Raw genomic sequence first — 22,742 nt, 5'->3', positions numbered from 1 at the left:
CGTTTCCCACACCTCTCCGCACCCCGGCCGACCACCGCCTGCCCGTCCCCTGCCCGCCTCCTACCCCTCGCCGCGATGGCCGCCCCGACGACGCCGCTGCTCAAGGACGAGCTGGACATCGTCATCCCGACGATCCGCAACCTCGACTTCCTGGAGATGTGGCGGCCCTTCTTCCAGCCCTACCACCTCATCATCGTGCAGGACGGCGACCCGGCCAAGGTCATCAAGGTGCCCGAGGGCTTCGACTACGAGCTCTACAACCGCAACGACGTCAACCGCATCCTCGGCCCCAAGGCCTCCTGCATCTCCTTCAAGGACTCGGCCTGCCGCTGCTTCGGATACATGGTCTCCAAGAAGAAGTACATCTACACCATCGACGACGACTGCTTCGTGAGTGCTCTGTCTGCTCTCTCGCCGTCTCGCTTACGAAATCTTCCGATGTAGTTGTGTGATTGGGCTCGAGCGCGCTGGATCGCGTTCGAATTTGGTCGGAATTATGCAGTGTCCTGCACTGTGTGATGTTGTCACGGGACGGCAGGTGGATTTTGGTGTGGGTGAGGCTCAGATCTGGTTGGGGGGATTGAGGAGAAAGACGAGATCTATCATTAATTTCTTCGTGGGGGGTGCTGCATTACGCTGTTACTCGTGTCAGTTATGATCGCTCAGTTCGCTCGCGCGTAAAATCACGTGATTCGTAGCCCTGTGATCTCGGTATTTTTTTTTTGAGAGGAAGTGATCTGGGTAGGTAAATGCAATTTTTCACCAGATGACTGACTGATATATCTAGTTGGCACCGTATAGCGCGATGGTCGCATCTATTAGATCTAACAATGTTAGTTCAGTTTTGGATATCAGTATGAAGTACATACGGACTGAAATGAGCGAACAAACACACTAAAACGTGTCTATATACATTCAGAAAAAAGTTAAAACATCTTATATTTGTGAACGGAGGGAGTATCAAGCATTGGAGGTGGCCTTGCAGTTGGATGGGTGTGAGGTGGAGTTGAAAGCTATGGATATGTGGTGTTGGTAGTTTGTTACCCCACAATTGTTGTAGGATTAATAATTTCTCATATATATAACAATGCGACAGTACAAATTGTAAGTATCGCCTGCCGCCTTACTTTGTCACTTATGCCGATGCATCTTTTGTTTGTGTCTGAGGGTCCTCATCAGTACTTTTAGCTTTGGAATAAATGATTGTCTAACAATTTTGAAATGATTGCATCTTGTGTGGATCGATCTGGAGCCTAAAGTGATGGCATATATGGACTGAGCGATAGATGTGACTATCATTTTTCTTTAATGGGCTACATACCTTCTTCTAGTTGGATTTATCTCTAGTTATAAAACATACCTTGGCGGGAGGTGTTTGTTTTGACAGCTACCTTGACACAAGGTATGTAAAATAACAATTGTATATTCACATGAGGGTCCCACCTACTTGCTAAATAATTTTGATTTTGTTGGATCTCTGAGATGGCCTATGAAGCAGAGATCTAGTACAAAAGCAAAGTTCTAACTGTAAGAATCGGTCTCTGGCCTGCATTTGTCATTCATTTACCTAGAAAATAGTACACCATATTCTCTTTCATGGCATCACCTGCAGTCAAGGGGGTTCTGTAATAGTTTTCTGGAGTAGTTTAGTTGACAGACATGCTAGCACACACGCCATTGTTTTGGTCTCCCATTCTTAATTGGTAGGTATATTTGGTGATGCAGCAGATGCCATGCCATTAGCCCATTGCTAACCTATTATTTTCACAAAATCTCAGGTTGCTAAGGACCCATCAGGAAAGGACATCAATGCACTCGAGCAGCACATCAAGAACCTTCTGAGCCCTTCAACTCCATTTTTCTTCAATACTCTGTACGACCCTTACCGTGAGGGTGCTGATTTTGTTCGTGGGTACCCCTTCAGCCTTCGCGAGGGTGCCCCGACTGCTGTTTCTCATGGGCTTTGGCTCAACATTCCAGACTATGATGCCCCTACCCAGCTTGTCAAGCCTCGTGAGAGAAATAACAGGTGAGAATTTTACATTTGGCACTTCAATATTTTAAACAATCTCTTCTTTCTGATCTGATGTTTCTTTCTTGGGACCAGGTATGTTGATGCTGTTCTTACAATCCCGAAGGGTACCTTGTTTCCAATGTGTGGAATGAACCTCGCGTTTGACCGTGAGCTCATTGGTCCTGCAATGTACTTTGGCCTTATGGGTGATGGCCAGCCTATTGGTCGCTACGATGATATGTGGGCTGGATGGTGCACCAAGGTACATTCTGTCATTTTCTTTGAAACTGTATTGGTGTTATGTCAATGAATGCAAACTGAACATGTTGGTTGGTTGCCATGGACAATTAGTTATATCTAGTGCACTGCGGATGCTAAAAATTGTATCTAGCCTGTTTCGAATTCTTTGTACTGAACTATCTTTTCTCTGTCTACACAGGTGATTACTGATCATTTGAGCCTGGGTATTAAGACTGGTCTGCCCTACATCTGGCACAGCAAAGCAAGCAACCCGTTCGTGAACCTAAAGAAGGAATACAATGGCATCTTCTGGCAGGAGGAGCTGATCCCCTTCTTCCAGTCTGTGACTCTCTCAAAGGAGGCCACCACTGTCCAGAAGTGTTACCTTGAGCTGGCCAAGCAGGTGAGGGCGAAGCTGGGCAAGGTGGATGGCTACTTCAACAAGCTTGCTGATGCCATGGTCACATGGATCGAGGCTTGGGATGAGCTCAACCCACCAAAGGGTGCAATTACCACCACCAACGGCCCTGCTCTGAAGAGCAAGTGAGACTGTGAGAGGCAGTAGCATACATATACAGTTTGCTTGTTCGTGTGAACTATCCATACTGAAATACTCCTGTTTTGGTTAGTGCCGATGAGATGAGAAATATCACTTCGTTGTAACTTAAAAGTTTACCTTCTTCCCTGGACAACTGCCCTGGTGGTTTTAGGGAATTTACATTTTTGCTTGTGTTGGAACAGTTGTATTGTCGGAATCGGATCACCTTCAAATAGAATAAAGTTACTGGTTATGCCCATACATAGTTTCTTTGGTTTTTATTACATTACTTATAAGCCAAGAACCCTAGAGGATGTATTACTTGTTTCACGGATTAAGCATTATGTCACAGCTACATGTACGTTTCTGGAAGATTTTTTTTTTCGAAGATGTGCAATTCTGAATTCGTAATCATTCTTTAAACTCACAGATGTTCATTCTGAACTCTATCTGGGCATCTTATTTTCAGAGAAAAGGGAGCACCCCCTGGTTTCATACATCCCAGCAGCCCTCGAATGCAGGTGCACGCACAAGCATCAGAACTTTTTTTTTTTTTGCGAACACAAGCAACAGAACTAATATAGGAGTAGGTCTTAAACAGGACTTTAAAGATAGCCTAGCCAAAAAAAAAGAATTTAAAGTTATCTACAAGTCAGCTGGCTACATACAGCACAAGAAAACAGAGGCCATATAAAGATCGCCAACAGGGGCGCTTCCAGGTCGTTTGTCGGCCCACAGGCCACATTGCCACAACATGTAGCACCAGCGTCGAGGACCAGTCAGGGCGTATCTCCTTTTGGCTTGGAACTCGCTTGTGCTTTCCAGGTTTGTAAACAACTCGACAAAGCACGGCAATAAAGTGGAAATCGTGTGATTTCTTAATGACCAGGTATATACTCCACAAGGCAGCAGTGGCACACATGTTGAGAGCAGGTCTGGAAACAAGTGCCCAAAGCAGAGCAATAGGGTGGAAATCTTGTCCAGTAGCAGAGACGCAACAGCCCGTGTAAGCACAAACATGTTATTCTGAACTGTTGTCGCCGTTGAGTTTCAGAAATTTTGCCCAGTTTGGATGCAGACGTCTGTTAATAGCGCACAGAAAAGAGCATCCATGCGAACTTTAGAGATGCATGCCAGACGAGCGCCGTTGCCGGGGATCGAACCCGGGTCACCCGCGTGACAGGCGGGAATACTTACCACTATACTACAACGACTTTTGTTGTGTGCATTTGCAAAACATCTTATACATGATACGAGCACAGATCCAGATATAGATTTCCCTCCAATAATAAGCACAAGAACCGCTTGTATATATACCCAGCGTTTGCAGTTGCAGAGTATAATACCGTGGACTACCATTAAGAGAGCTTCAAAGTATAGAACAAGCAGAAAAAGGAAGAAACACGAATCGTTCACGCTGCTACGTATCATGGCACACTTCCCAGGTCCCATCGTCTCTGTGATCAGACGATCAACGCTAGTTATCGGGACAGTGTCAGAGCATCTCTAACAGACCCTTTAAAATGGGGCGGCTTATAAAATTGCAATGACTATATGGATTTAATTTTTTTTAGGCCAGACCAGAGTCTGTATAGTCGTCCGGTCCGTAAATGATTTTATAGTGGCTTGCAACCCCCCTCCCCATGGTATATCTACTGGTTTGCGGCTGGAATATGGGTCGGAACCCTATCCGCGCGCCGCCGCAAATCCAAATCCCTCCCCTAATTTCTTGCCACCGACGACCTCAATCCTCCTCGATGTGGCGCGGAATGTGGTCGGCGGGCCGTGGCGCCAGTGGCGGCGACGACCCCGAGCGGAGGCGGTGCGTCCAAGCCGACGGCGCGAGGAAAATGGTCGGCGAAAGTACACAAACCGCGGGCTCTCGCCGCCACAGTCTATCCTCCGCCGCGAGACGGAGGAGTACGATCACAGGCAGGGGCTCCTCCATCGCAAGCTGTCCTGCGGCTCCTCCTCTGCGGGCAGCTCCTTCGCTGGTGCCTCAAACTCCCGTACGCCGCTCACCCCGGTGAAAAGGGAGCCGGAGGAGCTCCTGCTGCTCCGCGCGGTGAAGATGGAGCTCGATGAGGTGGAGCTGGAGTGGCGGGGCGTTGGCGTCGTCGGGCCGGAGGATTTCCTCCCCCCGGCAATGGCCACCATCCTCGCGGGCAGTGCGCGGGAGGAGGAGGAATTGGCGCAGTGTTGCCGCCGGGAGGAGGAGGTCAATGACGTCCTGTTCGAGGAGGGCCTCGCGAGGGTGTGCAAAATCAAGGAGAAGGAGGGGGAGTGGCGCTGCGAACGCGAATCGCGGGACGCCAAGTACGTCGACCTCACCTCCGACACCAACGACGAGTAGTCCCGGCCGTCCCCACAACATCGCCACCGCACCCGCGGGGCAGACCGGTGAGCCCTATTTTGGCCAGTTTTAGGGACAGGGTAGGCCGACGCGCTTTCCGCCGCCGATGAACTATATGTATGTATAAATGATCATCTTTTGTTTGTATGTATGAATGATCATCTCTAGTGTTTCTCGTTCATTTCTCGCGTGAAACATTTTTTCAGAAGTTTACAGTTTTACATACGGTTTCTAATCGGCTGTAGACAAATTCGCCCCTTATATCACCTCCGACGCGAACTGTAGACCGCTTATAAGGGCTAGCCTTATAAGGCCAACTCCAGCGCGCGACCCCATCCCGCCCGGGTGCGTCCGTTTGTGGTAGAACAGACGAATAGCGCAACCCAACGCGCGGCTCGAAATGAATAAATATCTGGATTTCGTCCGTTTTTTGACCCATTCACGGCACAAACTTGCGCCGAATTTGGGTTGAAACGAACATTGCGCGGATGGGCTAGACGCACGCCCTTGTCCTCCCCGTGGCCTGCCTGTCAGGGACACTAGCACTTCATTCGCCTCCAACGCCTCCACCCGCTCTCCCTCGGCCCACCCTGCCGCCGGCGCCGCCATTATTCTCCGGCCGCCTCCTCACTACTCACCCCCGGCCGTCCATACCAAACCACGTCTTGACATGGCCGCCACCACGCCCGCGCTTTCATAGGAGTTTTGGCCGACGCTTGGAGGATACTACCTAGCTGATGGTATATATCCTCATTGGTCAACTTTTGTGAAGACAATCTCGAACCCCCAAGGTGAGAAGAGAAAGAGATTTGTCCAAATGCAAGAGAGTGCTAGAAAAGATGTGGAACGTGCTTTTGGTGTGCTTCAATCCCGATGGGGTATCGTCTGAACCCTGCACTGACATGGGATGAAGGGAAGCTTTGGGAGGTGATGACTGCTTGTGTGATCATGCACAACATGATCGTCAAGGACGAGCGTGATAACAACATCTTCGACCAAGGATTTAATTTTCAAGGTTAAAATGTTGAGCCCCTGCACCAAGAACCGGCCACGTTTGAACAGTTCGTTCAATTTCATCATGAACTGCGTGATTAACACACTCATTTGGATTTTCAAAATGACTTGGTTGAGCACATGTGGACTCACATTGTCAACCAATAGATGTATTGGTTCATTATTTTCATTCAAGACAATTTCGATTTAGTTGTAAAACTATTTTATTAGAGACAATTTTGATTGGGTTGTAAAACTATTTTTATTTTCAGACAAGTAATTTTTGGAGGCGCAAACTAGTTTTGAGCATTAAAATATGAATATATGGGCATTTTTAGCCGTGACAGACAGGATGGGGCCAAAGAATGCGTCCGCGCGTTAGGTACACGACCACCGCATCTCAGGACAAGTCCGGATACGATCTCATTGCTCTACCCAAACGGACAGAATCCGGGCTAAACGGACGTCCGTTTGAGGTTATGCGCTGGAGTTGGCCTAAAGGGTCTCCTAAAGATGCTCTCACTGTCTAGGTTCTATTCGGCCATGGTGGTGATGCCCTGAGCACTCAGATGGATCACCATGGAACCAGGCCAGGAAAAATACCTCCATGTTTACCTATCTGACGAATATTTTTTGTGGCACATGCAGTCGCTAAGAACTGTACCCCTGCTGGGCCAGCAGAGAAGATGATGGCAGGGCAGGAAGGAAACATATTCAATCATCAGGACATCCAATGGCGCAACCAGCTGCACTGCTGCCCGTACTTTTCGCGCAGCTAGCGCCATGACGTGACGACTGACGACTGGAGGAGGGCCTGCCGTCTGCTTTAGCACCACTGCACCAGTAGCAGTGCTAGCAGCTGCGGCTGCGTTGGCGAGATTGGAATATCGGATTGGACATGGACGGCGCCGACAGAGGGAAGACTATTCGCCCGCGGCGGGGAACAAATGGTGGTGGCCGGCCACTTGAAAGCCCCGGGGGGCCTCACGCCTGACTGATATATTTGAGTGTTTGGTTCGTGTCCTGCGCCACAGCCAACGGGAAGCTATATATAGGAACTAGATCATTAATGGCGCGCATTGCCGCGCCCGTCTAATTTTGCTCTATAATTTTTAGGGATAGGAAAAAATCTGTATATAATTGTTTACAATGCTTTGGAATGGTGTTGTGATTTCTTGCTTCTCATGCTTATCTCCTTCATTTTACAAATCATGGTATGTAATTGAAGAGAGGAATCCTACTGAATTGCAAGAAAGCAGTGTGTTGATCTTTTTTCTTAGGTCTGATGGACTTGTAGCTGGTTCATGTTTGGATCTGAGTGTATGAGTCTTAGGATGGTTGATGAATAGTTGGATACATGTTGTGATTGATCGTGACCACTTTTGCCTCCTACAAAAAGTTCTCTCACAAAGGCCCCCGTCACAAAATCTCAAAAATAGAAATATTGAGGAAAAACTAATATATTTGAGAAAATAAAATAGGCACTACAAATACTTCATAAATTTTTTACAACACATATTCTCGCCCGCAAGAGAATTTTACATTTAGCAATATTCATACCTGAAATTGGAAAATGATACTGTAGTAGTTTACCGAAAAATTGGCAATGTAGTATCTGATGGTCTAATCAATTATGAAGAAGCTAGGAAATGATCAGGTTACACTGACGAAAATGTTCAAGCCTGGAGAGCTGGAGAGTACAATCATCAGCATGCGAATTACACCGATAAAACAATAAGCTTCAGATAACAGTACATTTGGGTTCTAAACGATATGTTGATCGATCACAAAGCTAATAAATTATCAGGGTACACCGGTCAAAATGTGCAGGCGTGGTGAATTGGAGAGTATGTACTAATAAATTGCTAATATAAGCAGTGCTTCTACTAATATAATTATGAAGTGCACATGCTACCAAAATGTAAGTACACTGGAGAGATCATAAGTTTCAGACACGAGTCATTTTGTCTCGAAAAGTATCAGATAACAGCATTCTGAAGTGGTGACAAGATAAGCTTCAGATAACAAGATCGATAAAAAATCTAACAAATAATATAATGGCGTACTCACAATAATATTTGAGTCAAAGAAAACAAGATAAGCTTCAGATAACAGCATTCTGAAGTGGTGACGCGAACGCTGATCAAGAAATGAAATGGAAAATGAACAACAGAAAGCGCAAGGCATTACCTGCTTGCTCACCTTCCCAGCTGACGAATGATTTGCCGGCGATGGGTGGAATGTGCAGCGCACCCGCATGGCGAAGTCGAGCTGGATGCCTCACTTGTGGCCTTCCTGGCCTCCTGCGTCAATCCAATCGGCACATCAGATTCAGAGGCAACGGACAAAGGAAATAAGATGCAGAAGGCCAGGAATCAAGAATTGCAAGATGCAGTGGACTACCTGAATCTTCAATTGCAAGATGGAGAAGAACAGGAGTGGTGAATCATTGTACCTGCTTGCCCTTTTCTACACTCCTACCTGACTCCTCCCCGGCCACGATGGGACGCGGGCGGGCTACGTAGTCCGTGAGGTCCTTGCTCTGGTCGTCGACAGCGACGTCCTCCTCCTCGGCGATGCAGAGGCTTTCGCTGTCAATGCTACTAACCCACTCGCTGACGCGGTCGCTCAGGGAGTTGTGGCGACCCACTGGTTTGGGACCTTGGTCGGTGGCGGCGAATCGTCTGCCATCTCCTTCTTTTTCTTGCGGCCGGCCCTCGTCGTGCGTGTCCGACGTGTACCCGCCGTCGGGGGATAGAGCCGCCGCCGCGCCATGCGCCTTTGCCATCCCCTCGATAGACTGGCTGGGTGCCTCTTCCGTTCCGTTAGGGGCTATGGAGGAAGTGTAGAGGGGAGGGGGTTGGACCATACCGGCGGAGAAGCAGTCCCGCAGCATCATGTCGCGGATCGACAGCGCATCGAGGAGGGAGTAACGCCGCCGCATCGAGAGGAGGAAGGACGGCGACGCGGAGGAACAGAGGGGAACTGTTCGGTCGGGGGCTGGGCAACGTGGGCTGTTAGCGTGGGAGTGGGAATAAGTGGGCCGGCCCAATTATGTACAGGAAGAGGAGGTTGCTCCGCGGAGCAGCGGCCCGCGAGACGGCGCGCGACGCGGGCGGGCGAGGAATGACGCCCGAATTTGATCTCGATCGTAGGTTCGAGGATCCGACGACAGAGACAGTTAGATCGCTGTGGAGGCTTATAGCTGGCCTCGTTATACTGTTTCTCAATAGGAGGCGCTGCTCCTAGGGGAACATCCTCCTCTTCCGTTTCAAGTTTCAACCTTGTTCAGCGCAATACCTAGTTTTAAATAGCCGGCTATAGCTTTTTTATAGCCCCGCTATAGCCTTTTCAGTAGGGTGTCGTTAAATGGTCGTCTTCATAAATAGCTCACTATAACTGATTTGGAGGCCCGCCGCTATTTTCTATAGCGCGCTCTTTAAAACATTGCCGCAATACAACTTCCATCGTCTCAACAGCCCGCTGAAAATGTTAGCTGTTTAATCCCCGATGCATCTTCTTGTTGCTGGGTGTTAGGTTTTTTCTTTCTTTTCTTGTTTTGCTGGGTGTTAGGTTTTTTCAGTTTCTCAGAGAATAAATGCATACAATGTGAGCCTTGTTCAAGTGCATGGCCATAGATTTTGGATGTGTTTGGTTGGTTACTCGCATCGATTTTGGACACTTTGTGTCTCTGGCCCAACTCAGCCTGACCGAGTGAATGCAGGTCAAAACCAAGTTTCACATATTGTTTGTTTGTCCGCATCCTCTCTGGCTTTGACTGAGTAGAAACATCAGAATTTGTGTTTGGTTGTCTGCATGTTCTACCCTAGATGTAAAGAGTTGTTGTTTGGTTAAATACTACACATGTGATGTGATAATCTCTTCTAGAAGTGGTGAGGTTACCAATACACACACACACACACACAACAACAACAACAACAACAACAACAACGGTATATATAGCGTAACCATAACGATAACATAAACCTTAAGCATAAGCGTAAACCATAAGAATAAGCACAACCAAAACCATAAGCATAACCTTAGTCATAGCATAACCATCACCATAGCAGTTCAAACAGTATAGCATCACTACAATACCACATAGTCTTCAAAGTTGATTAACATAGCATAGATAACAATGATCCATCCTAAGCAACATCAGCAGCACCACCCTCAGCAGCAGCAACACCCTCATCAACACCTTCAACATCCATGTTGAATGCTTTGTGGTGCCGCAAGCAATTTGCCACAACCTGGTCGTTGAAGACGAGGACCCTCAAGTTCGAGCTCACCAACTTGAAGGTGACAATACTCTCGTCATGATCTCATGGGCTACACAGAAGGTGGCCCAACCCTTATCAAGGGTGAGCCTGCCATTGATCATCTTCGTGGTGACCTTCCAGGTGTTGCCGTTGTTCGTCGTCAGCCTGAACATCTCTAGGACGGGGATGAGTGATGAGTCCCTTTAGTGATCCGGTAAAGGAGCAGAAAGGTTCTCACCTTTTTCCCTAGAGGTGACCTTGAGTTATCGAACCCATGAGAGGAAGTGCGCCTTTAGCACAAGGGTTTTTAGCAAGCTTTGCAAGAGTATTAAATTACAATTTCTAACCATATCAAAATCAAGTTGCACAATCGAACACTTATAAATAGAAATAGTCATGGTTATGAGGACTTATTCTTGCAACCATTTTTTCCGAACGAGATCATGATGATATTGGTTTGTGCTCTAAAAGTCACCCGTCAAGATGTGCTTGCAACATATCGAAGTGGGGGATCTGTCCAAATTATGTCTTGACCGTCACGCGTCCTACATCAAGAGTCAGTTGTCCAACCAAAGGTCCTATCCATCGCGCGAGGTTGCCTCAGTAATTAAGATAAAATTAGCCAAAAGCATCGGGCCTTTAATGACTACACCTCTTGTATTACCAGAGATAGGACTCACGCTATCATACTAAACCTTTATGTCACTGGTGTTCGGAATAGTGTTTTACGGTCTCTCTGCCCTTAGCCTCTCCGTGGCTCGATCTCTATGATTATAGGTACCTGCAGGGACAAAGATCGTGAACGAGACAAGAGCCAACTACATAGCAATTTTATTTCACACATTCAAGACATCCGATGAGTGATATTTTTACACTCATTTACCCTTTATATAAACCGAGATATTTCATTAAAACTAAGATATTTGCTCCGATATTGCTACTAATTACTAATGAATGAAAAGAATTCCACAAATCATCTCTTTGATGTGTTTCCATAGGAAATTGGCAAAAAGGGGAACAAATCAAGTGTGAACATGGGAAGTAGTGAAGGAAGAGATAGAAGAAATCAGGAGGAGGCGCACCATAAGACACAAGACAAAAGACGTCGTTCCATATGACCGCGTCCGCTCGCATGAGCGGTCGTATGGCCTAGAAACCAAGGCATCTCGTCTAGCGGAACAACTTTTATAAAGGGGGCCATGTCGAAATGTGAATAGAACGTTCCATGATGATACATGTTTGTCCTAGTAGGTCACGTTTTCTGTCAGCATGTACATCCGTGACGATTTTATGACAGAATCAAGATAGTCATACCTGTGCTGTCGTAGAAGTGTTCCATGACAATACTCAAATTATCATCACAGAAGTGTCCCCTTCCATGATGATAAATGGCGCATCATGAAAGTGTTTTCGTCAAGAGTAACCGACACGTGGCATCCACCGTAATGGGCCGCCGATAAGCTATCGGGTGCCAGTTTGGATTCGATAACCCATTAACAGCCCGGACCAAAGGCAATTTCCATGTGTCAAATTCTCATTCACCAACGGAACCACGTGTCAGCTCGGTGTTGCGACAAATGTTAACCGTCCAATGGACGGGAGGCACTAATGAAACATTGACACGTGGAATGGCCCAACTGTGGCCCATTTAGGTTAAAAAGGCCGACCCATTTGACTTGGTCAAAAGTTAGTGGGTCGGCCCATGGAAAGCCTATTAACGGTCTGTTTGCATATAGCCCATTTACGGCCCGGTTACTCATGGCCCGTTATGGCCTTTCTGAATGCGGCCAATAGTGTCACGTGGGCTATCCAATATGATTCCAGCCCGTTGTCACTTTCGGCCCATGTATGGCCCGCGACATCTTTTGGCCCATATGAGGCCTTTTGTATCTCTGGACCCTTTAACAGCCCGTGGTGATTCTAGCCCATAATGAGCATTAAATTGCTTTGGACCCAGTAATGGCCCATGATCCAGTTAGGCCATTTTGAAACCATGTTATCTTTTTGCCTTCTAAGGGCCCATAAATTCTTGGGATCATTTCCGACCCTTGATTACTTATGGTGCGTCACTGGACTGTTCTGCTAATGGGCCAAATTCAGGCCGTGGTTACAATCGGCTCGTTTGTGGCCCGTTAACCCATTGGGTCATTTTCATCGCGTCATCTATTCCGCCCATTAACGACCCATTATATCTTTCTATAGAATTAAGCTCGTGTTATCTTGCGCTTGTTAACAACCCGCTATGGTTTAGGCCCATAAATTAATGGTTTCGATTTTGGCCCGTTTATAGCCCATACGGTCCGGTTTTGGCCCATGGATCCTATGGCATGTAGGAGGCCCATGGATCCCACGGCCCGTAGGAGGCCCATGGTTACTACAACAGATAGCAGACTCATAGTAATTGCAAGCCCATTACGGGGCCCATTATGGGCAGTGGCCCAGTCCCCTCGATGAAGGGCCCATGTCACTTTGTTCTACTACCTCCTTCCTGGTTTATTGGCCCCCTTCGCATTTTGGGCCAAAATTTGACTATTAATTTCACTAACAAGATGATATTGTATGTCACAAAAAATTATATCGTTGGATTCATGTTTGAACATAGTTTCTAATGATATTATTTTTTATGACATGCATTAAAATTTTGTTAGTTAAATTTAAGATCAAAACTTGGCATAGAATACGAAGGGGACTAATAAACCATGAGGGATGTAGTAGTTATTAATTATACACTGCTTATTTTGGCATATTTTGACCAAGTAACCTTGGGGGCGAGCCGTGCTAAGCAAATATACAACATACAAGGAAAAATGTAGCACACCGAAGCATATATTATAGGAAATTACATTCACGGGGCAATCAAAGATTGATGCTGATGCGAATAAATGAACAGAGGTTAACGATCTACAACCTCACAATCTGCAACCTCAGCACAGATGATGCCCATAAGCATCTGAGCAAGTTCTTTCTTCTTTGTTATATTGTCACTGAAATCATCGATCAGCTGTTGTTGTGCAAGAATGTGCACCTCTGATTCTTCCACTATTTCTATCATTGCTTCAGCCAGTAATTGGTTCACAAATATACATCTTTTCCATTATATTCGAGATAGAGGAAACTGAACAGATTTGGATTGTGATTTTGGCAGGCTTGTATCACTGATAGTGGAGATTGTCTCTACCACTGCATCATAACTTAAATTAGGTGGGAAACTGAACAAATTAATCAAGAGTTATTGCCATATTACCTGCAGTAGATTTATTGGAGAGAAACAACGAGGTTGCCTTGCTGTCTTGAGACTTTGTCTTCTTATCTTCAGCAGCCTGCACCAAATTAACACAATATGGCACTGATATTATTGGCCATGTCAGTTAATAGGAAAGCAACATTGGCATAATGCACGTTTGGGCAACCAGACCACACCAGCCTACACCAAATTAACACAATATGGCACTGCTATCATCGGCCAGGTAAGTTAATAGGAAGCAACATTGACATAATAAATGATTGAACAACCAGACCACACCACTTGATTTTAGTAGTGTGCAATATATGATATAGTACAATCATGCAGCTCAGTATGCAAAACTACCAAGGCAGTTTTCCTTATAAAATCTACATTAGTGCCTTAATTATACATTTTTCTACAAGTAAATTTAGATCATATAATTAGTGTAGGGTATTGAAGGTTGGATTCACACCGATGCTACTTAATAAACTACATACTGATGTAAAAATATAGTGATATACAACATGTACTTACATCAGCATTAGAGCGCATAGCATTGCTGCAACATAGTTTCCACGAACACGATCCCAGTTTAGGACGTTTTTATCATTTAAGCATATTTTCTACAAGAGAGGTGCGCAAGACACATGTAGAAAAATCTAGGTTCAAATGTGACCTGTCTGCTATAAAATTTCATTATGCGAGGTTACACACACGCTTCCTAGCAAGGAGTGGATATACTTTTGCTGGACTGCAGGGGACTGGTTCTTTGTCCACTAGAATCTGGTTATTATCTGCATGAGTTGGGTTTCTCTGTGCTGGAGCAGTTCCTAGGAGCACCGGAGTTGGGTTACTATCTCTTGGAGTATGGATCTTTTGTAAAGACCTTGTTTGTACCGCTTCAGATTTTAACAAAGCCGTCTTTCGCTTACATGGCATGTACAAGAGAATGGTGCTTCAGTTATAAAACATGCTATGGTAGAGAGATGGAATAGGTACTGAAGAATAGAAAGGCATGACATATTGACATGTACTCCCTCCATCCAGAAATAAATGGGTGTATCTGGACATATTTTAGTTCTGGATACATCCATTTTTATCCCTTTCCATGACAAGTAATCCAGACGGAGGGAGTATGATGTACAAGCTAAGGATACGATAGGACACGAGAGTAAAAGAAACACCAGTTGAATGTAAAATTGTATGATAGCTAGAATAGGTACAAAAAAACAGGAAGGCGACATATTCACATGTATGACGGGCAAACTAAGATGGCATTGTAATAAAATAGTAGAACAACACTTTGATGTAAAAAATAGTATGGTACATGGATGGAGTACATACTGATGAACAACAATGCATGAGATATTCAGAAGGATGATGTCCAAACTAAGCATATGGCATTGCGACAGAGTAGAGTGACAGTACTTGAATTTGAAAACATGTTATCATGAATGGAATAGGTACTGAAAAATAGGAAGTCATGAAATATTCACATGTATGATCAGCAGGGCATTGCAATGGAGTAGATGCATTGCAAGACATTATATGCATGGCCAAGTTAGAGCAAGGACCTTGTGGGGTGAATAGGAATCATCATCTCTCTGCAACTCTTCCGAAGAACTACATTTAACTATTCCATCATATTGGATATCCTTGACGTCGAGTTTGTTGGCCATTACATTGCTCCGCGAGTTTCTTTTCATGGATTTGTTCAGATATTCAATATCATTGTGTGCAACAATATCTAACATGCATGGAAGACAACTAGTAGTGAGATTATGTAATGAGTGTCTGTAGGAGATGACTTAAATAGTAGGAGTCGACTTAAATAGCAACAATAGGTTGATACCTCAAAAACTAAAGAGAGAGCACACATGATAGCTACAAAATATATATTGTTTCTACTCGAGATTAACTAGATGGCACACAAAAGTACTAAAGAACAACATCATAGCTAATACTAGAAAGGGTATAATCGCCAGCTTTTGGGATAGCTTTGGCCGAGGGACGATAACTATGGAACAATGATAACTCAGGCATAATCCGAAGTAAGACTCTAAGAGATCAACATGATTGTATAGTGACAAGTGATAATATATTTTCCATGCTTAGATGAATAACAGAGCCATAAATGTTGCACACAAGTAAGATGAGGGTACAACCTATCTTGCCGCCCTTAGTAAGAGTGAGCATCATCTGTAAACTCGTTGGTGGCGCCGCAGTTGTTGTGGTTGTTCATGTCGGGTAGACACATTCAAGGTAGGGTACTCTTGAGTGGGGAGTATAGCTCCCTTCTGGTGTATGCTTCCCTTGTTGGAGTAGCTCCGGTGAGAAGGATGATGTGGCTAAAGATGTAGAAAACAAAAAATGTTAAGAATAACACATATCTGTGATCTGAAGAAATACTGTAAGAGATCAACACTAAGGTAAGCGACTGTGAAGGAAATACGCCCTAGAGGCAATAATAAAGTTGTTATTTATATTTCCTTATATCATGATAAATGTTTATTATTCATGCTAGAATTGTATTAACCAAAAACTTGATACATGTGTGGATACATAGGCAAACCACAGTGTCCCTAGTAAGCCTCTACTAGACTAGCTCGTTAATCAAAGATAGTTAAGTTTCCTAACCATAGACATGTGTTGTCATTTGATGAACGGGATCACATCATTAGGAGAATGATGTGATGGACAAGACCCATCTGTTAGCTTAGCATAATGATCGTTAAGTTTTATTGCTATTGCTTTCTACATGACTTATACATATTCCTCTGACTATGAGATTATGCAACTCCCGAATACCGGAGGAACACCTTGTGTGCTATCAAACGTCACAACGTAACTGAGTGATTATAAAGATGCTCTACAAGTGTCTCCGAAGGTGTTTGTTGGGTTGGCATAGATCAAGATTAGGATTTGTCACTCCGAGTATCGGAGAGGTATCTCTGGGCCCTCTCGGTAATGCACATCATAATAAGCCTTGCAAGCAATGTGACTAATGAGTTAGTTGTGGGATGATACATTACAGAACGAGTAAAGAGACTTACCGTTAACGAGATTGAACTAGGTATGGAGATACCGACGATCGAATCTCAGGCAAGTAACATACCGATGACAAAAGGAATTACGTATGTTGTCATAAGGTTCGACCAATAAAGATTTTCGTAGAATATGTAGGAGCCAATATGGGCATCCAGATTCCGCTATTGGTTATTGACCAGAGAGGTGTCTCGGTCATGTCTACATAGTTCTCGAACCCGTAGGGTCCGCATGCTTAACGTTCGTTAACGATATAGTACTATATGAGTTATGTATGTTGGTGACCGAATGTTGTTCGGAGTCCCGGATGAGATCACAGACATGACGAGGAGCTCTGAAATGGTCCGGAGGTAAAGATTGATATATAGGATGATATGGTTCAGCAAAGGGGTGAAGCCCATGGGGCTTTAGGTCGGTGCAAAAGGAGTTTTGCGGAGGCCAAGGGGCCAAATGCCGGAGACCCCGACGTCTGGGCCAGACGCCAAGGACCATGGCATCTGGTCCTGGAAGTCCGAGAAGGACTCTTCCTTGCGGGCAAAATCGACTTTGAGGAGGCTTTTACTCCAAGTTTCGACCCCAGGGCTCAACATATAAATAGAGGGGCATGGCTAGCACCTGGAACACATCAAGAATCACCAAGCCGTGTGCCGTCAACCCTGTCCCCTCTAGTTTATCCTCCGTCATAGTTTCCGTTGTGCTTGGCGAAGCCCTGCGGAGATTGTTCTTCACCAACACCGTCACCACGCCGTCGTGCTGCCGGAACTCATCTACTACTTCGCCCGTCTTGCTGGATCAAGAAGGCAAGGATGTCATCGAGCTGAATGTGTGCTAAACGCGGAGGTGCCGTACGTTCGGTACTTGATCGGGACGGATCGTGAAGGTGTACGCGACTACATCAACCGCGTTGATAAACGCTTCTGCTTTGCGATCTTCAAGGGTATGAAGATGCTCTCCCCATCTCGTTGCTATGCATCTCCTAGATAGATCTTGCGTGAGCGTAGGAATTTTTTTGGAATTGCATGCTACGTTCCCCAATAGACTGGTCACATGTTAGTCGACTGAAAGCTAAATTGGGGTCACACACATTTTTGTGTGCACTGTCCGATCTATGTTGGATGGCTCCGTCTTGTGCCTCCCTGCTGTCACTATTTAGGATCTTCCTCGAATAACCAGCGACCACCGGCAGAGCAGCCTACCTCTGCTCTCCCTGGTTGTGGCAGCTCCGACCTCGACCCCGCCCCCGCCCCACCGCACTGATGTGGTTGCGCCACCGCCGACCATACCTCAAAGAGTCGCTGTCATCTAGATCCGACGCCAGTAGTACCTTGACCCCGCGCAACCATAAGATAGGCACCCAAGGCTGCTTACACACAAACCTGTGCCCCCGCACCCCTACGATAGACATCGAGGCATGATATGTCTCCAACTTATCTATAGTTTTTGATTGTTCCATGCTATTATAGTATCAATCTTGGATGTTTTATATGCAACTTTATGCAATTATATATATCATTTTTTGGGATTAACCTATTAACTTAGTGCTCAGTGCCAGTTGTTTTTTTGCTTGTTTTTGGCTTTTCAGAAAATCAATATCGAACAGAGTCCAAACGGAGAAAAAACTTTGGATTAATTTTTTCTGGACCAGAAGAGACCTTAGAAGGTTATGGAGAAGACCAGAAGAGCCATGAGGGAGCGACAAGCTCGGGAGGCGTGGCCTAGGGGTGGGGCGTCCCCCAGGCTTGTGGGCCCCTCATGGCACCTCTTGACCTAATTCCACCTCTATAAATACTCAAATATTCCCCTGACATCAAAGATCCACCCGAAATTCTTTTTTCGCCACGACAAGTTTTTGTTCTCATGAGATCTCATCTGGAGACCTTCTCCGGTACTCTGCCGGAGGGGGAATCGATCACGTAGGGGCTCTACATCAATGTTTCCGTCATTCTGATGATGCGTGAGTAGTTTACCACAGACCTACGGGTCCATAGCTAGTAGCTAGATGGCTTCTTCTCTCTCTTTGATCTTCAATACAATGTTCTACTTGATGTCCTTGGAGTTCTATTCGATGTAATCACTTTTTGTGGAGTGTTTGTTGGGATCCGATGAATTGTGAGTTTTTGATCAGATTATCTATGAATATTATTTGAGTCTTCTCTGAACTCTTTTAGGCATGATTATTATAGCTTTGTATTTCTCTCTGATCTATTGATTTGGTTTGGCCAAGTAGATTGATTTTTCTTGCAATGGGAGAGGTGCTTTGTGATGGGTTCGATCTTTGCGGTGCTCAATCCCAGTGACAGAAAGGGACATCACGTATTTGTATCGTTGCCATTAAGGATAAAAGGATGGGGTTTATTCATGCGTGAGTTTACTTTGTCCACACATGTCAATTTGCTTAAGGCGTTACTCTATTCTTTATGAACTTAATAGTCTAGATGCATGCTGAATAGCGGTCAATGTGTGGGGTAATAGTAGTAGATGCAGGCAGGAGTTGGTCTACCTGTCTCGGACGTGATGCCTATATACACGATCATTGCCTTGGATATCGCCATGATTATTTGCTTTTCTATCAATTGCCCAATAGTAATTTGTTTACCCACTGTATACTATTTCCAGGGGAGAAGCCTCTACTGAAAACTATGCCCCCGGGCCTACTTTTATCATAAATGAAAATCTAAAAATACCTTGCTCCAATTTTTCTTTACTTTATTTATTTTGTATTTTATTTATCTATCTACCACTACAAAATTTAATCTTGCAAATAACCGTCGAGGGATTGACAACCCCTTGTTCGTGTTGGGTGTAAGGATTTGTTATTTTGTGTGCAGGTACTGCTAACGAGGTGTTGTGTGGTTCTCCTACTTGATTGATAACCTTGATTCTTAACTAAGGGAAATAATATCTCTACTATACTGCATCATCCTCTCCCCTTCGAGGAAATCCCAACGTAGCTCACAAGTAGGAGGAAGAATTTCTGGCACCATTGTCAGGGAGACATCATCAACATCTATCAAGTACCTACGCATAAACTTTCATCTCCTTTCATTTTCATTATTCGCCATTCACCTCTTGTTTTCATCTCCCCCACTTCTAAAAAGTTTTTACAAAAATATTTTCCGTTTGCCTTTTTCGTGTTTGCCTTTTTGTTTGCTTGTTATTTTGTTTGCCTAGTCACGATGTCTCAAGAAAATACAAAATTGTGTGACTTTTCCAATACTAATAATAATGATTTTATTAGTACACCTATTGGTCCTCCCATCGCTAGTGCGGAGTCTTGTAATATTAATGTCGCTTTGCGCTTTGCTAAATCTTGTTATAAAAGAACAATTTTCCGGTAGTCTAATGAAGATGCCACATCACATCTTAACACTTTCGTTGAATTGTGTGATATGTGATAACCCACAAGTATAGGGGATCGCAACAGTTTTCGAGGGTAGAGTATTCAACCCAAATTTATTGATTTGACACAAGGGGAGCCAAAGAACATTCTCAAGTATTAGCAGCTGAGTTGTCAATTCAACCACACCTGGAAACTTAATATCTGCAGCAAAGTGTTTAGTAGCAAAGTAATATGATAGTAGTGATAACGGTAACAAAAGGTAACAGTAGTAAAAGTAATGTTTTTGGTATTTTGTAGTGATGATAGCAATAGCAACGGAAAAGTAAATAAGTGGAGAACAATATATGGAAAGCTCGTAGGCAATGGATCGGTGATGGAGAATTATGCCGGATGCGGTTCATCATGTAAAAGTCATAACCTAGGGTGACACAGAACTAGCTCTAGTTCATTGATATGACGTAGGCATGTATTCCGAATATAGTCATACGTGCTTATGGAAAAGAACTTGCATGACATCTTTTGTCCTACCCTCCCGTGGCAGCGGGGTCCTTACGGAAACTAAGGGATATTAAGGCCTCCTTTTAATAGAGAACCAGAACAAAGCATTAACACATAGTGAATACATGAACTCCTCAAACTACGGTCATCACCGGTAAGTATCCCTATTATTGTCACTTCGGGGTTAACGGATCATAACACATAATAGGTGACTATAGACTTGCAAGATATGATCAAGAACACTCATATATTGATGAAAACATAATAGGTTCAGATCTGAAATCATGGCACTCGGGCCCTAGTGACAAGCATTAAGCATAGCAAAGTCATAGCAACATCAATCTCAGAACATAGTGGACACTAGGGATCAAACCCTAACAAAACTAACTCGATTACATGATAGATCCCATCCAACCCATCACCGTCCAGCAAGCCTACGATGGAATTACTCATGCACGGCGGTGAGCATCATGAAATTGGTGATGGAGGATGGTTGATGATGACGATGGCGACGGATTCCCCTCTCCGAAGCCCCGAACGGACTCCAGATCAGCCCTCCCAAGAGGTTTTAGGGCTTGGCGGCAGCTCCGTATCGTAAAACGCGATGATTTCTTCTCTCTGATTTTTTCTCCCCGAAACACAATATATGGAGTTGGAGTTGGAGTCGGAGAGGCAACATGGGGCCCACGAGGTAGGGGGGCGCGCCCCCCACCCTCATGGAGAGGTGGTGGCCCCCTGGCCTTCATCTTTTGCAGGTATTTTTCATATTTTCTAAAAAGTTGCTCCGTGAAGTTTTAGGTCATTCCGAGAACGTTTGTTTCTGCACATAAATAACACCATGGTAATTCTGCTAAAAACAGCGTCAGTCCGGGTTAGTTCCATTCAAATCATGCAAGTTAGAGTCCAAAATAAGGGCAAAAGTGTTTGGAAAAGTAGATACGATGGAGACATATCAACTCCCCCAAGCTTAAACCTTTGCTTGTCCTCAAGCAATTCAGTTGATAAACTGAAAGTGATAAAGAAAAACTTTTACAAACTCTGTTTGCTCTTGTTGTTGTAAATATGTAAAGCCAGCATTCAAGTTTTCAGCAAAGATTATAAGTAACCACATTCACAATAACGCATAGGTCTCAAGTTTACTCATATCAATAGCATAATCAACTAGAGAACCATAATAATAAATCTCGGATGACAACACTTTCTCAAAACAATCATAATATGATATAACAAGGTGGTATCTCGCTAGCCCTTTCCGAGACTGCAAAACATAAATGCAGAGCACCTTTAAAGACCAAGGACTGACTAGACATCGTAATTCATGGTAAAAGAGATCCAGTCAAGTCACACTCAATGTAAACTAACAGTAATTAATGCAAATGACAGCGGTGCTCTCCAACTGGTGCTTTTTAATAAGAGGATGATGACTCGGCATAAAAGTAAATAGATAGGCCCTTCACAGAGGGAAGCAGGGATTTGTAGAGGTGCGAGAGCTTGGTTTTGAAACAGAGGTGAATAATATTTTGAGCGGTATACTTTCATTGTCAACATAACAACCAAGAGATGGCGATATCTTCCATGCTACACACATTATAGGCGGTTCCCAAACAAAATGGTAAAGTTTATACTCCCCCTTCCACCAACAAGCATCAATCCATGACTTGCTCGAAACAACGAGTGCCTCCAACTAACAAGAGTCCCAGGGGGAGTTTTGTTTGCAATTATTTTGATTTAGTTTGCATAAAGCATGGGACTGGGCATCCCGGTGACCAGCCATTTATCTCGTGAGTGAGGAGCGGAGTCCACTCCTCTTGAGAATAACCCGCCTAACATGGAAGATACAGACAACCCTAGTTGATACATGAGCTATTTGAGCATACAAAACAGGATATTTATTTGAAGGTTTAGAGTTTGGCACATACAAATTTACTTGGAACGGTAGGTAGATACCGTATATAGGTAGGTATAGTGGACTCATGTGGAATAACTTTGGGGTTTAAGGGATTGGATGCACAAGCAGTATTCCCGCTTAGTACAGGTGAAGGCTAGCAAAAGACTGGGAAGCGACCAGCTAGAGAGCGACAACAGTCATGAGCATGCATTAAAATTAATCAACACCGAATGCAAGCATGAGTAGGATATAATCCACCATGAACATAAATATCATGAAGGCTATGTTGATTTTGTTTCAACTACATGCGTGAACATGCGCCAAGTCAAGTCACTTAAATCA

General features: G+C 44.6%; 2 protein-coding genes and 1 non-coding gene across 5 annotated transcripts; 1 reads left to right on the top strand and 2 right to left on the bottom strand.

Moving 5' to 3' along the window:
• LOC125536240 (UDP-arabinopyranose mutase 3) lies at positions 1–3,051 on the top strand. Its single transcript, XM_048699425.2, has 4 exons — positions 1–390; positions 1,779–2,029; positions 2,108–2,276; positions 2,454–3,051. Exons 1-4 carry the CDS (start codon positions 76–78, stop codon positions 2,799–2,801), a joined length of 1,083 nt encoding a protein of 360 aa, XP_048555382.1. The 5' UTR covers positions 1–75; the 3' UTR covers positions 2,802–3,051.
• An 883-nt stretch (positions 3,052–3,934) lies between these two features.
• TRNAD-GUC (transfer RNA aspartic acid (anticodon GUC)) lies at positions 3,935–4,006 on the bottom strand. Its single transcript has one exon. It is a non-coding gene; the product is annotated as a tRNA-Asp (tRNA).
• Positions 4,007–7,580: 3,574 nt separating this feature from the next.
• LOC125541245 (uncharacterized) lies at positions 7,581–9,168 on the bottom strand. 3 transcript variants are annotated; one of them, XR_015615895.1, is made up of 3 exons: positions 8,620–9,168; positions 8,329–8,441; positions 7,581–7,828 (listed from the first exon to the last, which is right to left on the bottom strand). XR_015615895.1 is itself a non-coding variant. In XM_087543464.1 (2 exons), the coding sequence occupies exons 1-2, from the start codon at positions 9,080–9,082 to the stop codon at positions 8,419–8,421; spliced, it is 486 nt and encodes a 161-aa protein (XP_087399590.1). In that variant the 5' UTR covers positions 9,083–9,168; the 3' UTR covers positions 7,581–8,418. The 3 variants fall into 3 exon arrangements, 1 of the variants encoding a protein (XP_087399590.1); XR_015615894.1 differs by having other exon boundaries at positions 8,542–9,167; XM_087543464.1 differs by having other exon boundaries at positions 7,581–8,441.
• Positions 9,169–22,742: the final 13,574 nt, after the last annotated feature.

Source organism: Triticum urartu, chromosome 2A (genome assembly GCF_056163025.1).
Source record: "Triticum urartu cultivar PI428250 chromosome 2A, HENAU_Tu73, whole genome shotgun sequence".
NCBI classification, from domain to species: Eukaryota; Viridiplantae; Streptophyta; class Magnoliopsida; order Poales; family Poaceae; genus Triticum; species Triticum urartu.
This window is presented reverse-complemented; position numbering and strand designations above follow the sequence as displayed.